General features: G+C 41.8%; 1 protein-coding gene across 2 annotated transcripts in view; it reads right to left on the reverse strand.

Annotated features, from left to right (window-relative positions):
- Positions 1–1,460: 1,460 nt before the first annotated feature.
- The window catches only part of LOC112257405 (cytohesin-1-like), a 39,529-nt gene continuing 24,551 nt past the window's right edge, over positions 1,461–16,438 (reverse strand). The window contains exons 3-13 of one of the 2 annotated variants that reach the window (XM_042325884.1): positions 13,705–13,769; positions 12,921–12,987; positions 12,707–12,825; positions 12,234–12,314; positions 12,032–12,144; positions 11,720–11,868; positions 7,253–7,364; positions 5,321–5,397; positions 5,125–5,196; positions 4,859–5,013; positions 1,461–3,046 (exon numbers count right to left, since the gene is read on the reverse strand). In XM_042325884.1, coding sequence (XP_042181818.1) covers positions 2,968–3,046; positions 4,859–5,013; positions 5,125–5,196; positions 5,321–5,397; positions 7,253–7,364; positions 11,720–11,868; positions 12,032–12,144; positions 12,234–12,314; positions 12,707–12,825; positions 12,921–12,987; positions 13,705–13,769 — 1,089 coding nt within the window. In that variant the 3' untranslated portion in view covers positions 1,461–2,967. Of the gene's footprint in view, positions 3,047–4,858; positions 5,014–5,124; positions 5,197–5,320; positions 5,400–7,251; positions 7,365–11,719; positions 11,869–12,031; positions 12,145–12,233; positions 12,315–12,706; positions 12,826–12,920; positions 12,988–13,704; positions 13,770–16,438 lie in introns of both variants that reach the window. The other variant, XM_042325885.1, reaches the window with a different exon arrangement.

Here is a 16,438-nt window from a genome sequence, read left to right on the forward strand (position 1 = left end):
GTAAGGCTCTTCCAAGAGCTGGCCGCCCAAACTGAGCAATCAGGGGAGAAGGGCCTTGGTCAGGGCAAGAACCCGCTGGTCACTCTGATAGAGCTCCAGTGTTCCTTTGTGGAGATGGGAGAACCTTTCAGAAGGACAACCATATCTGCAGTATTCTAAAATAAATCCTTTATGGTAGAGAGGCCAGACGGAAGCTACTCCTCAGTAAAAGTCACATGAAATCCAGCTTGGAGTTTGCCTAAAGGACTCTCAGACCATGAGAAACAAGATTCTCTGGTCTGATGAAACCAAAATTGAACTCTTTGGCCTGAATGCCAAGTGTCAGGTCTGGAGGAAACCTGGCACCATCACTACTGTAAAGCATGGTGGTGGCAGCATCATGCTGTGGGGATGTTTTTCAGCGGCAGGGACTGGGAGACTAGTCAGGATCAAGGGAAAGATTAACGGAGCAAAGTACAGAGATCCTTGATGAAAACCTGGTCCAGAGCGCTCAGGACCTCAGACTGGGGCAATGGTTCACCTTCCAACAGGACAACAACTCTAAGCACACAGCTAAGACCATGCAGGAGTTGCTTTGGGACAAGTCTCAATATCCCTGAGTGGCCCAGCGAGAGCCAGGACTTGAACCCAATCGAACATCTCTGGAGAGAACTGAAAATGGCTGTGCAGCGACCCTCCTCATCCAACCTGACAGAGCTTGAGAGGATCTGCAGAGAATGGGACAAACTCCCCAAATACATGTGCCAAGCTTGTACTCACTGCCAAAGGTGCTTCAACAAAGTACTGAGTAAAGGGTCTAAATACTTATGTAAATGTGATATTGCCATTTTTTATTTGTAATAAATTTGCAAAAATGTTTCAAAAAATGTTTTGCTTTGTCATTAAGGGGTGTAGATTGATGAGGGAAGAAACAATTTAATCAATTTTAGAATAAGGCTGTAACGTAACAAAATGTGGAAAAAGTGAAGGGGTCTGAATAATTTCCGATTGTACTGTAATATATTTAAATAATTTCTGCCATTTGTTCGGCTTCAATTTTAGTGCCTTTAATGTGACATTCTGTAAAAACTCAACCCTCTCAACCTTCCATGTCATCCTAGTTTTCTGACAGCCACTGTCAGCTGTTTGCTTGCTAGCTATTCCCACATTTTTGGTGGACATCAATCTTACTAGCTAGCTTGACATCAAAACTTCAACTGACAAAACGTTGTCCTAAAAATTCACCCATTCCAAACGCTTTTGTTCTGCCTGTCAATCAGTTCAAAAGGCTGGTGCCATGAAAAGTGGACCATATATCACAGTGTCTTTGTGTCTAGTGTGGTTATATCCAATGTCAAAATACAGTTTTTACTGAGTTTAACCTCACTTGCCAAGTCAAATCTTAAACAAAGATGAGACTAGCATTGGACATTTATTTTTGGGAATCTGAAATCAAATGAACACATGATGGCATACGGGTATAAACAGCACAAACCTTTATGATACAAAACAAACAATAAATGATGTGCATTATAGGTAAATAAACTTAGAATTCAAGCTTGACTTGCATTTCATAATCAGTACATTGAGAACAAAACCATTGTCGATTAATTGATTTGCCATTATAAAAACTAAAATCACAGCCCTCCAAAGAGCACATTGATATGACAGAAATGCATCTCTTATAACACATTTGTAACAGACAGCACACAACTGTATAACACTGTAATAAGGTCTTAGACCTTAGGTCTTTTATTTATTCAACAAATCCTTTCTCTGCAAACATATTGCTGCTTCTACAAAAGTACTTTTAATTGTCACAATATCAGAATAAAAGACTGAATAGTTCAACCCGAAAATGACAGCCCAATTACTCAGCTCCCATATCTCAAACCCTGGCTCACTGACAGCCCAATTACTAGTGATGCGGCAATAAAATCGGTACGGTTACATATCGGGATATTATTTTTGATGATGTTTCATATCGTTTTGACAATATGGCAATATTACTGTTGCGCTAGTTGGCTTAACCTGCACCAAAACTCCTTTATAGCTTGTTCTCCATCTTATTTTGAAATGGGGAGCCAATTTGTTTTCAGCACTTTCATTTCCATGACTGATCAAAACTCGTTATCTCATGGCTCTCTTGTCCCTCTGCAGCAGACATATCCTGAGAAATATGTTTGGAATATCGAATTGCAGTATCGAATCTCAATACATATAGAATCGTGAGAATCGCATCGGCACCTAAGTAGCGTGATATTGCATCGTGAGGTCAGTCCCTGGCAATTCCTATCAATTACCTGGACACATTTAAACAAACATGGAACCAAAGAAAGAGAGAAACAGAGACAGAGAGAGAGAGACAGCGAGAGAAACACACAGAGACATACAGAGAGACAGCGAGAGAAACACACACAGAGACATACAGAGAGACAGAGAGAGAAACACACACAGAGACATACAGAGACGGAGAGAGAGAGACAGCGAGAGAAACACACAGAGACATACAGAGACATACAGAGAGACAGAGAGAGAGGAGAAACAATGGTGGTTTGTTATGAGAACCATTCAGAAAGAAATGTTCTGTAGTTACAACAGCACTATGACAAGAACCCTCAGAAAAAGAGGTTTGTGTAAAAATAGGTTCATGTTGCCTTTCTCTGTTAATTTTTATCAAAGCATAATATTGCATTATGTAACTTCCTGTAGAGGGCGCTGAAAAAGGACATTAATCCTCTCTGCATTCCTGTCCCAACCCTGTGTCCCTTCATAATTCTTCCCCTCCAGTGTTTATGAATCTGATGAAAACAAGATCAATATGATGACAGCGTCCACCTAGACTTCCAACAGGCTTTGGGGATCGTCTGCTTTCTTGTGTATACAGTTCCATAGGTCCTTTAGTTCAGGTCCATGGGCACAAACACTGGGCTGTAGAATAGAGTGAGGCCTGCTCCTCCTGCTGAAGTGCTGGAGCCTGGGTCTTTTCTACAGACTTGTCAGGGCAGACACCTTCTTCTTCCGGGCTGCCAGCATCTCGTAGAAGGGGTCCCTGCTGATGGCATTTCTACATTAAGAGAGGGGAGAACAATATGAATTTAACTTTTTGGCATGAGACTAGAGCAGGATCATACAGATGAAGGATAGGACATGACTTGGAAGAAATAAGAACCAAAACTCTCGCCTTTCTCCCAAAATGTGCACTTGTTCACTTCCCGGAATGGATTTGAAAGTAAATGACTGGTACAGTTGAAGTCAGAAGTGTAGATACACTTAGGTTGGAGTCATTAAAACCCATTTTCAACCACTCCACAAATTCCTTGTTAACAAATTATAGTTTTGGCAATTTGGTTAGGACATCTACTTTGTGCATGACACAAGTCATTTTTCCAAAAATGGTTTAAAGACAGATTATTTCACTTATGATTCACTGTATCACAATTCCAGTGGGTCAGAAGTTTACATACACTAAAGTTGACTGTGGCTTTAAACAGCTTGGACAATTCCAGAAAATGATGTCATGGCTTTAGAAGCTTCTGATAGGCTAATTGACATAATTTGAGTCAATTGGAGGTGTACCTGTGGATGTATTTCAAGGCCTACCTTCAAACTCAGTGCCTCTTTGCTTGACTTAGGGCTGCAATCCTGTTAACAGATTGATATGACAACAGCCAGTGAAAGTGCAGGGCGCCAAATTCAAAACAACAGAAATCTCACAATGAAAATGTAATTTGGTGCGAAAAGTGGAAATCAATCCCAGAACAACAGCAAAGGGCCTTGTGAAGATGCTGGAGGAAACAGGTACAAAAATATCTATATCCACAATAAAACGAGTACTATATCAACATAACCTGAAAGGCCGCTCAGCAAGGAAGAAGCCACTGCTCCAAAACCACCATAAAAATGCCAGACTACAGTTTGCAACTGCACATGGGGACAAAGATCATACTTTTTGGAGAAATGTCCTCTGGTCTGATGAAACAAAAATAGAACTGTTTGGCCATAATGACCATCGTCATGTTTGGAGGAAAAAGGGGGAGTCTTGCAAGCCGAAGAACACCATCCCAACCGTGAAGCACCGGGGTGGCAGCATCATGTTGTGGGGGTGCTTTGCTGCAGGAGGGACTGGTGCACTTCACAAAATAGATGGCATTATGAGGAAAGAAAATTATGTGGATATATTGAAGCAACATCTCAAGACATCAGTCAGGAAGTTAAAACTTGGTCGCAAATGGGTCTTCCAAATGGACAATGACCTCAAGCATACTTCCAAAGTTGTGGCAAAATGGCTTAAGGACAACAAAGTCAAGGTATTGGAGTGGCCGTCACAAAGCGCTGACCTCAATCCAATAGAAACTTTGTGGGCAGAACTGAAAAAGCGTGTGGGCGCAAGGAGGCCTACAAACCTGACTCAGTTACAACATCTCTGTCAGGAGGAATGGGCCAAAATTCAACAAACGTATTGTGGGAAGCTTGTGGAAGGCTACTCGAAACATTTGACCCAAGTTAAACAATTTAAATGCAATGCTTCCAAATACTAATTGAGTGCATGTAAACTTCTGAACCACTGGAAATGTGATGAAATAAATAAAAGCTGAAATAAATCCTTCTCTCTACTATTATTCTGACATTTCACATTCTTAAAATAAAGTGGTGATCCTAACTGACCTAAGACAGGGATTTTTTACTTGGATTAAATGTCAGGAATTGTGAAAAACTGAGTTTAAATGTATTTGGCTAAGGTGTATGTAAACTTCCGACTTCAACTGTATATGGAAAGTCCCTCTAGCGCATGCCTACACAAATCCAATGGTGTTTTTTGAATGCATATACACTTCAGGAAGAATGAGAGGTTATTTGGACACCGCCAAGAATTCACTTTATGCTGGTGATCCACTCCTCCTTTTCCTCGGCTGTGGGGGCGGAGATTCGATAGAAAGTGTGGTTGCCCTCGACAACACGTCCGTCCGCCTCGGTCTTACATGCCTTGATCACCTGATCCCTGTGGTCAGGGATGAACAGCTCAAAACAGTTCTGAGAGAGAGAGAAAGCGAGGGAGAGAGATAGATGTGACTCAGAGGCTTTTAAAAGAAAACAGAGAGAAAGAGCACAGGAAAAGAGGGAGAGAGAAAGAAAGTAACTTACTGGTTTCTTGGAGTCGTCCACCTCTCTAATACTCAGATTCTCCAGAGGGATGATACCCCTAGGCTCCTTATCCTGGAGGGAGGGAGGAGTGAGAAACAGCTCACAACTGGTACATTGCATGTAATGGAGAAAAAGCATAACAGAAAAAGAGAGAGGAATAGAGAAGAGAGAGGAATAGAAAGAGAGAGCAACTCACAGTAGTGTACTCAAAGTAGTACAGGCAGTTGTCTGTGAGGATGAACCATCGTCTCTTCCATGTCTTCACACGCCCTCCTGAGGGGGTTAGAGGTTAAAGGTCAGAGTTCAATCAGGATTCATTAGATTAAAGGGTTAGAACAGATTAAAAAGGTGCCCCTAGACAGTCCAGGCAGACGGCAGCCCAGACATCAGCCAGTACCAGGCAGGAGGCTATGGACGCATTCCAGGTAGTCTTTAATGCAGTCATGTTTCTCAGAAGACACAGCATGATAGCAACAAAGTTGACCGTGAATGCAATGCATTAGTTGAGATCATACAGAATGATAGAGAACTCTTTTTTTGTATCTGTCCCATTAGGGCATCTATAAGTGCACAGGCAGTGCCATTGAGGCCATCTCCATTTTGAAGTAGTACATTTTCTTCTTCTACTACTACTACTTCTGTGTTGCTAAACAAACTGAAAGGGTGCATACTGCCACCTGGAGTGTGTTGTTTGAACAGGTATAAAGGTTGCCAATTTACTGCCACCTGCAGTTATGGAATATTTGCTCACGAGTATAATTCATTAGCTGATCCCTCCTGATGACCCGGATGGAATAATGTGATCATTTTCTAACCCATAGGAAGTCCCACCCAGTTGACTACTTCAAAATGGTAAAAGTCCTCAATTGCGCTGCCCATGCTGCAATGGGCTTTTGAGCACTAGAGTCCTCTATATATCTCTATGGTTCAGATACTGATTGGATGGTAGGGTTAGGTTTAAAGGTTGTTTGCGTTGAAGTTAATGACATCTTGCACAGATTAAAGAGCAGATAAATCACATTTTACCAACAATTAAACACCATTTCATTCTTTGTAATGAAATCATAGTTAACAGTAGATTTTCATTGGACAAAACCTTGTTTTTTTTATTTCACCTTTATTTAACCAGGTAGGCTAGTTGAGAACAAGTTCTCATTTACAACTGCGACCTGGCCAAGATAAAGCGTAGCAATTCGACACATACAACAACACAGAGTTACACATGAAATAAACAAAACATACAGTCAATAATACAGTAGAACAAAAGAAAACAAAAAGTCTATATACAGTGAGTGCAAATGAGATAAGTTAAGGAAATAAATAGGCCAAGGTGGCAAAGTAATAACAATATAGCAATTAAACACTGGAATGGTAGATCGGCAGAAGATGAATGTGCAGGTAGAGATACTGGGGTGCAAAGGAGCAAAATAAATAAATAAATACCAGTATGGGGATGAGGTAGGTAGATAGATAGACTGTTTACAGATGGGCTATGTTGCATGGCATGGGTTGCATGGCAGAGTATGGGAAGCAGCACCAAGAAGCAAAGCACATACAGGCTGAGGAGGTTAACACCTTGATCACACTGATAGCGTTATTACGCAAAATAGTAAGCAGCATCATCTGGATATGTGTGCAACAAATGTTCAACATTCACCTTCTGCTACCATTTCTGTCAAGCCGTCTACGCATTCAGTTTGACGCATATGTTCCATAAATCCAACGTATGCACCACACAGAACGCACTGCGATGCAATGCTGCAAGGCAAATGCAGCGCTCCATTGGAAATTAATGTACTTCTAGTGTACCAAAATGACGCTGTTGGCGTGATCAAGGCATCAGGCTCCCAATCCATAAATACATATTTACATACATACCTCCTGGAGACCAAAATCATCCAAAACAAATGAGGAAGAAAAAACACAAAGACAAACTACATTGAGTCATAAATACTTTTACCCATTATATATGTTTATACTCATTATATAGGCTATATTCTTGGTATGAATGAGAAGGCCAAACAGGAGAGTGTAGTTCTGCTTCTGTCCATACGAGGGAGTGGAAGTATCAATAAAGCTTGCTTTCCTGTGTTCTATAAGACTTTTACAGCAAAGTTGACTCTCTCACCTCTTTTGAGTAGCCAGCCCTCCCGGTCAGGGTTGAAGAAAGTGTGTGTGAGGTCATTCCCATCATCCTCTGGAATTTTAAAGGGCTCGTTCTTTATACCCTCATACAGGTTCTACAGAGAGTGCGAGAGAGAGAGAGATATTGAGAGTGAGTGATACGGAGAGAGAGAGAGAGAGAAACAGAAATAAAGAGAGAGAGAAACAGAAAGAAAGAGAGAGAGAAACAGAAAGAGAGAGAGAAACAGAAAGAAAGAGAGCGAGAGAGAGAGAGAAAGAGAGAGAGAGAGAGAGAGAGAGAAAGAGAAAGAGAGAGAAAGAGAAAGAGAAAGAGGGAGAGAGAGAAAGAAAAAAAGAGAGAAAGAAAGAGAGAAAGAAAGAGAAAGAAAGAAAGAGAAAGAGAGAGGGAGAGAGAGAAAGAGAGAGAGAGAGAGAAAGAGAGAAAGAGAGAGAGAGAAAGAGAGAGAGAGAGAAAGAGAGAAAGAGAGAGAGAGAGAGAGAGAGAGAGAGAAAGAGAGAGAAAATGAGAGAGAGAGAAAGAGAGAGAGATAAAAAAGAGAGAAAGAGAGAGAGAGAAAGAGAGAAAGAAAGAGAGAGAAAGAAAGATAGAAAGAAAGAGAAAGAGAGAGGGAGAGAGAGAAAGAGAGGAGGATATGGAGAGAGGGGTTATGGAGAGAGAGGGATATGGAGAGAGGGATACAGAGAGATGCAGAGAAAGAGATGGATATATATATATATATATATATATATATATATATATATATAGAGAGAGAGAGAGAGAGAGAGAGAGAAAGAGAGATATGGAGAGGGATATATGGAGAAAGAGGGAGATATGGAGGGAGAAAGAGGGATATTATATATACATATATGAGAGAGAGAAAGAGGGATGGAGAGAGAAAATAGAAAGGTATAGAAAGAGAGAGAGAGGTAGAGAAAGATTTTTTAAAATCTAAACACTCTTAGATAACTTTCTGGAAACCACATCCACTCACAGTAAAGAAGGCATCAATCTGTCAGTAGAAAAACGTCAACAATATAGTCAGGCAAACGGCAAAAGAAGCACAACTGGATTTATAAAAAACAAACCAAAACCCCCCACGATGACAAGACTATCAAACCAAAAGCACAGAGACCCAAATAATGGTGAATTACGCTTTACGCCTTATTACTGTGAGACATTAAAACTCTATAAACATACGCTCAGAACAAAAAAAGCCCAGTACAAAAGCAGCTGACACAAATTGAGTAGTCCATGAACAAACCATTTTTGGCAAAATTGGAAACTAGAGGGATTAGCATTACAAAATGGTGACATATGGACAACCCATTTTAAAACACTCTACAACACCGTTCAAACTGATACAAACACAGAACAATGCCAAATTCATGAGAAATTGAATGGATTAAAAAAAGCTATAAAGAACAATCAAAATCCTTTGGACTCCCCAATGACTGACCAGGAGCTCTATAAGAAACTTCAGGCCCTTAAATGTAAAAAAAAAAAAAAAAAAAAAAAAAAAAAAGCATACAGACCTGATGGCATCCTAAATGAGATGCTCAAATTCACTAGTGCAAAATTTCAATTCGCTATATTAAAACTGTTTAATTTTATCCTGACTGTAGGTTATTTTCCTGACATCTGGAATAAAGGACTCATAACCCCAATCTTTAAGAACAGAGACATATTTTACCCTAACAATTACAGATGCATTTGTGTGAACAATAATTTGAGGGAGGTTTTCTGTAGTATTATAAATGCAAGACTTCTAAACTTCCTTAATAAGCACAATGTCAAGTAAAAGCCAAATTCGATTTATACCAAAATATTACATGACCAATCATATTTACACCCTACACACCCTGATAGATAAACATGTCCACCAAAATAGCACCAAAATTTACGCTTGCTTTATCGACTTTCAAAATGCATTTAATTCTATTTTGCCTACAGGACTGTTCTAAAAAGTTATTGAAGGTGGTGTAAGGGGTAAAACATATGACATTATCAAAACTGGTAAGAAAAAACATAAGAATTCTTTAACCAGAGGCGGGGCCTTCGCCAGGTTTGCAATCTGAGCCCCACGCTCTTCAATATTTACATCAACAGTGGTATTCTAGAAAAAGCAGATGATCTGTGCCTGCTGACACCCACAGCACATGGCCAACAGCTGAGCCTGGACCTGCTAGAGCAGTACTGCCAGACCTGGGCCCTGGCAGTACACCCAAAAAATATTTTCCAGAGAAGATGCAGATCTCAGGGAATTAGACCAAAGTTCATAATTGGTACAAAATATAGAGTAGGGCACACACTACAATTACTTAGGTTTAAAAATAGTATTTACAGGACACCTTCATGAGGCGGTGAATGAACAGAGAGAAAGCACACAGGGCTATAAAACAAAATCAAATCGAAATACCTCAAATTTGGCGAAAACTAATTGATTGTGTCATTGAACCAATTGCACTATATGGCAGCGAGGTGCGGGGTCCACTTGCAAAACAAGATTCCACCCAATGGGACAAACACCCCATTGAGACCCTGCATGCAGAGTTTTGTAAGATTGTCCAGAGGAAAATTACAAACACTACATGCAAGGCAGAATTAGGCCAACATCCACTAATAATAAAAACAAAAAAAAGAGCAATTCTGTTTTGGAAACATCTAAAATACAGTGACCCCCTCTCATATCATTACCATGCCCTGCAATGCCAAGAGCTGAGCATAGAGTCCCCTCATCTAGCTGGTCCAGGTTCACAAACCTGTTTTACTAACACACTGAAGCCTCAGGACCAAACATCCAATGAATCAGAATAAACCAAATTACAACAGTCAAAACAATTATCCTATTGGGAAACACAAGCACAAAGCAGTGCTATCTGGCACCATGGCAAACTATTTGACCATGGTGACTAATCAAAACCTTAGAAAAACCTTGACAAAGAACATGCTCAATGAGCACAGCCTTGTCATTGAGAAGGGTAGACACAGGAAACCTGCTCCATTTAGAGGAAAGGCTGTGCAACCACTAAACCACAGCATAACCTGAGACAGAGCTGCATTTCCTGACAAAATGTCCAAAATATAAAACAAATAGTGTAATTTCCTTATTCAAGGTTTCAAAGACCTCTCTGATGAGAATAGGCTACCCGTCCTGTTGGGGGAGGACGCAGAGCGCTGTGGGTTGGCAGAGCACTACATAGCTGCCATAAAATGAGGGACAGTGTCTTACAGACCAACCAACCTGCACATGCCCTCTATGTTATTGTCCATTGTATGGTTATTTTTACCCTTGATTATTGTTGTTACTGATTGTCCCATTGACAATGTTGATTATTATTATTTTAATTATGTTAATATTGTAAATGTATCACTTAATCACCAAAGTATGCTTTGGCAATAAATAAATTATTACATCATGCCAATAAAGCAAATTGAATTGAGAGAGGAGGGAGAGAGAGAGAGAGAGAGAGAGAGAGAGAGAGAGAGAGAGAGAGAGAGAGAGAGAGAGAGAGAGAGAGAGAGAGAGAGAGAGAGACTTCCCACAAAATGAGGTGGAAACTGAGCTGCACTTCCTAACCTCCTGCCAAATGTATGACCCTATTAGAGACACATTTCCCTCAGGTTACACAGACCCACAAAGAATCCGAAAACAAATCCAATTTTGATAAACTCCCACTCCGCCAGGAAAATAACCTCTCCCCCAACAAAACGAAGGAGCTGATCATGGACTTCAGGAGACAGCAGAAGGAGCACACCCCTATCCATATCGACAGGATGTGCTGAAGAGGAGATCCCTTCTCCAAACTCATTGCACATTATAAGAGAAGACAGAGCTGTTATCTTGGCAAAGGGAGCTTGCGCAAAGTATTGAATGAAGGGTGCCAATAACTGTGGCACACATATATTTGAGGAAAAATATGTGTTTTATGATAAAAAAACATTTTTTCTTTCAATTATTTTACTTTAATAAAATGTTTGATTTTTGTGAATATTTTGAATGAAAGACCAAAAGGATATATTTACCAAGGGTGCCATTATTAGTGGAGGGCGTTGTACTACTGCACTGTTGGAGCTAGGAACAGAAGCATTTCGCTACTCCCACAATAACATCTGCTAAATATGTATATGTGACCAATAACATTTGATTTTATATGAAGTATTGGGTGAAATACCAGTGTGTCATCACAGCAGCAAGATGTGACCTATTGCCACAAGAAAAGGGCAACCAGTGAAGAACAAACACCATTGTAAACACAACCCATATTTATGTTTATTCATTTTCTTTTTTCTACTTAAACTATTTGCACATCGTTACGACACTGTATATAGACAGACGTTGTCATGTGTGACCAGGTCCTCAACCTCTAGTATTGTATGGATAGAGGGCGGAAGAGACAGAGGTATAGATAATGGGAGGGGAAGAGAGAGAGCTTTATAAAAGGACAGAGGGATGGAGAAAGTGATAAATACCCTGAGTAGGTCCTCAGGCAGGTCACCTCCATCGTTGATTCCTCTGTTCATGGCGTTGAATCTCTGGTGGGAGGGTTTGTCCTTCACATTGGGGTTATGGAGACTGGTGTTCAGCATGATCACAGCAAACGACAACACATAACACGTATCTGGAGCACAGAGGGGGACAGGAAGGTTTGTGTGTGTGTGTGTGTGTGTGTGTGTGTGTGTGTGTGTGTGTGTGTGTGTGTGTGTGTGTGTGTGTGTGTGTGTGTGTGTGTGTGTGTGTGTGTGTGTGTGTGTGTGTGTGACTGAATGGTGGCCTTTCTATACCGCTGTGCTGGAAGACCCCAGGGTTACAGTGACAGTATCTCTGGGCAAACGCCTCCATCATCCTGTCGATCTTCTGAGCTTCGCCTGGCAACCGGAAACTCCAAAGGAACTGCCTGGGTGAGAGAACATGCAATCATAAGGGTGTGTGTGTGTGTGTGTGTGTGTGTGTGTGTGTGTGTGTGTTTGTGTGTGTGTGTGTTACCTGAGGGCCTGGACCAGGTTGAGGTCTGTGAATTCATGCAGCTCCACGAAGGCATGTAGAACCTCAAGATTGAAGTCATTTCTACAGAAAACACATACCAACAGACAGTATTCAAGTCTATGGCCATAAAACTGAATAGATCAGGGTCATGTTCAGTAGGGAATACTGTAATTAAACGTTTTAAAAACAAACATTTGCATTTCCTGTTCATTCTGTTTCTCCTTTTTTCAAAATGTTGCTGTGAGATTTCTCAGAGAACAGCTCTGCAACCAGAAACATGGAAACTCAAATATAATCTATAATCTCCTAATACTGACCTCCTTTCTGTGGCCAATGTGTGTGTGTGTGTGTCTGTCTGTCTGTCTAGGGAGGATGGGCCAAATCAATATCACTGAGTTGAGAATGCATTAACCCACTTAAGAGGACACTTAAGAGGTCACTCAATACTGCTCACCCACCCACCCGTTTCTCACCTCTCCCCCAGATAGTCTCCGATGGCGGTCTTGTTAAGCCCCTCCCCTTTATAGAGAAACTGGGCGATGTCATTGCTGGTGTTCTTCAGCAGACCGCTGTCAATCAAAAACCGGATCCCCTGATTGATGGTACACAGCCAATCAAAACACAGAATCCCAACCACAGCACAGAGTGGAAGTTAGGGGCTGGTTTGCCATTGGGTTTCTCCCTCACCTTCTTGGGGTCCATGTTGAACTTCTTACGGCCCATGGACACCTGCTTGTTTCTCTGCATGCTTTTTCTACAGACAAAACACAGTTATGAAGTCTGTATAACACATTCATAGAGCCTACCTAAACACTACATAGGACCTTCAAAACACAATTCCAATTACCCTCATAACAGACAGAAATCTTTGTAAACCATTTAAACACACACTTCATACATGTTATTAACACCATCCCTCAATTAACAGCCCCATTAACTCATTTAGATGTCTGTAGCTTCGGGGCAACAACTGGCCCAGACCAATCACTTAAAGGAGACACACACAGACACCCGATCACTGACATCATTACCAATCATTAAGGATGATTCTTCTCCCTCTCCCAACATTTTTTACATTTGAATAATTTAGCAGATGCTCTTATCCAGAGCGTCTTACAGTTAGTGCATTCATCTGAAGATAGCTAGGTAAGGCAGCCACACATAGAGTAGTAGTAAGTCACTTTTTCCTCAATAAAAAGTTATCAGCAAAGTGCTAGTAGGAAAAGACAAGTGCAACTATTATTTATTTTTCAGGGGGCGGGCTTGGATGGCCCTTGAGACCACAGGTGGCAGAACAGAGTGCTAGGGTTGGGGTGTAGGGTTTGAGCATAGCCTGAAGGCAGGGAGGGGCAGAGCCATCACCACACAAAGGGTAGAACGCACACAGTACATACAGTACACACACAGGACAATCCTCAGTAGAGTGATACACAATCACAATAACAGACATAGAAACACACACAGATCATACCTCTCTTTGGTAATGCCCAGGTTGTCAATTTCATTCGTCACCTCTTCTATCTCATCCTTCAGCCTCTAGAGAGAGAGAGAGAGATAAGTGTATGGTACAGTGAGATCACATTACTCTGTCTGTCTCGTGATGTCTGACCATCCCTCAACCCCACAGAGCAGCTTTGATGCAGCCTCAGCTAATACTCATACCCATGGCACTAAAAGAGAGGGAGGGAGGAAGAGAGAGGAATAAAGGCGGGAGAAAGAAGAGTGAGAGAATTTGTTGTGTATATGTAATTGGTGTATGGATGGAATATGTTTACAAGACGTAAACCAACTGAAATATCTGCCTTTGAAAAAGGGGTTTCAAGGTTTCTGACAGGAGACATACTTTATATACTGTTTGGGAGGAGTTAAGTGGAGACAATCCTATGGGTTGTGTAGGAGGAGGTAAGTGGAGACAGTTCTATGGGTTGTGTAGGAGGTAAGTGGGTGAATCTTCTACAGATGGTCCCACTGGGAACTGATGCACCTGCTGCTAGCTAGGGTCAAACCAGACAACCCTCCCCCCGCCGGTCACTCATTTTGTGGCACGGAGTCAATGTGGATTACTCTACACACAGCCAGAGACAGTAGCCGCAGCGTCGCCCTTGCAAAAGAAACCTGCGACAGATTGGCTAGTGAAACACACACTCAACCCTGTGATTGGACCAAAAAAATGTCAATCAACACAGGTCGGTGAGCTAGCGAACAGATTACTGATTTGCTGTAGCATTCAGCTATAGAATTGGGTGCAGTGCAAAGGTCATATTGTAGGATGAGAGGATTGACATAATAAATAAATATGCAGCTCTAAACATTGTTTGGCTTATGAAGCCCCCTCCATCTGTGCAGAGAAGATAACCTCCTCCGAATCCCCAAAACACAACAGCCACAGGAGAACTTTGTTTGGACGTCGTAAAGGACCATTCACCAACACTGAAAAGATATAGCTAGCTAACAACCTCCTTTTCTATGTGGAAAAGACAGTCAGAGACTTACCAGCTACGTTAGCCTCTCGAAAAAAGCTTCTCCCAAGTGGGTGTGACACCTACTCCGATTGCCTGCTGCACTGCTACTTGGATTCCACCTGGCGATTGGTTCACCGTCTGCCCTGGCCTGTCTCCCCCTGTCTGGTATAGGCACCCCTGCCCCCCCCCTCTCCCCCGAGCTTTCGCTAGTCTCCAGCACACATGCACTGTTGAGGTGAGTGACTCTGAACTTACAATGGCTAGCCCCAAGTTGTTATATTTTTCTCTTGTGCTTTATGCTATTGGCCTCATGACTCCTGCATGCTTAGTTGACTATGAACCTGCTTGTTTAGACCAACCGTGGGACAGACTGTTTGTTCCCGCACTCGGGACTCTGACTCTCTATTGGTTACACGGAACCTTGGCCTCTCATCCTATTCTAACCGCATCTCGCCGGCGTTGTATTCATGTTACCTGATGAAATTGCTGTACAATATGATCTTGTTGCCATCTAATGCACATTCCAATGTTATAAAATCAACACTGCAGAGCTCTCCCTGTCCTCTGCCTTGCCCTGATTGTATTACTTCCAATTACAGTGGGGCAAAAAAGTATTTAGTCAGCCACCAATTGTGCAAGTTCTCCCACTTAAAAAGATGAGAGAAGCCTGTAATTTTCATCATAGGTACACTTCAACTATGACAGACAAAATTAGAAAGAAAATCCAGAAAATCACATTGTGGGATTTTTAATGAATGTATTTGCAAATTATGGTGGAAAATAAGTATTTGGTCAATAACAAAGTATCTCAATACTTTGTTATATACCCTTTGTTGACAATGACAGAGGTCAAACGTTTTGTGTAAGTCTTCACAAGGTTTTCACACACTGTTGCTGGTATTTTGGCCCATTCCTCCATGCAGATCTCCTCTAGAGCAGTGATGTTTTGGGGCTGTTGCTGGGCAACACAGACTTTCAACTCCCTCCAAAGATTTTCTATGGGGTTGAGATCTGGAGACTGGCTAGGCCACTCCAGGACCTTGAAATGCTTCTTACGAAGCTACTCCTTCGTTGCCCGGGCAGTCCGTTTGGGATCATTGTCATGCTGAAAGACCCAGCCACGTTTCATCTTCAATGCCCTTGCTGATGGAAGGAGGTTTTCACTCAAAATCTCACGATACATGGCCCCATTCATTCTTTCCTTTACACGGATCAGTCGTCCTGGTCCCTTTGCAGAAAAACAGCCCCAAAGCATTATGTTTCCACCCCCACGCTTCACAGTAGGTATGGTGTTCTTTGGATGCAACTCAGCATCCTTTGTCCTCCAAACACGACGAGTTGCGTTTTTACCAAAAAGTAATATTTTGGTTTCATCTGACCATATGACATTCTCCCAATCTTCTTCTGGATCATCCAAATGCTCTTTAGCAAACTTCAGACGGGCCTGGACATGTACTGGCTTAAGCAGGGGGATACGTCTGGCACTGCAGGATTTGAGTCCCTGGCGGCGTAGTGTGTTACTGATGGTAGGCTTTTTTACTTTGGTGCCAGCTCTCTGTAGGTCATTCACTAGGTCCGCCCGTGTGGTTCTGGGATTTTTGCTCACCGTTCTTGTGATCATTTTGACCCCATGGGGTGAGATCTTGCGTGGAGCCCCAGATCGAGGGAGATTATCAGTGGTCTTGTATGTCTTCCATTTCCTAATAATTGCTCCCACAGTTGATTTCTTCATACCAAGCTGCT

This window comes from Oncorhynchus tshawytscha, linkage group LG01, assembly GCF_018296145.1.
Source record: "Oncorhynchus tshawytscha isolate Ot180627B linkage group LG01, Otsh_v2.0, whole genome shotgun sequence".
Lineage (NCBI taxonomy): Eukaryota > Metazoa > Chordata > Actinopteri > Salmoniformes > Salmonidae > Oncorhynchus > Oncorhynchus tshawytscha.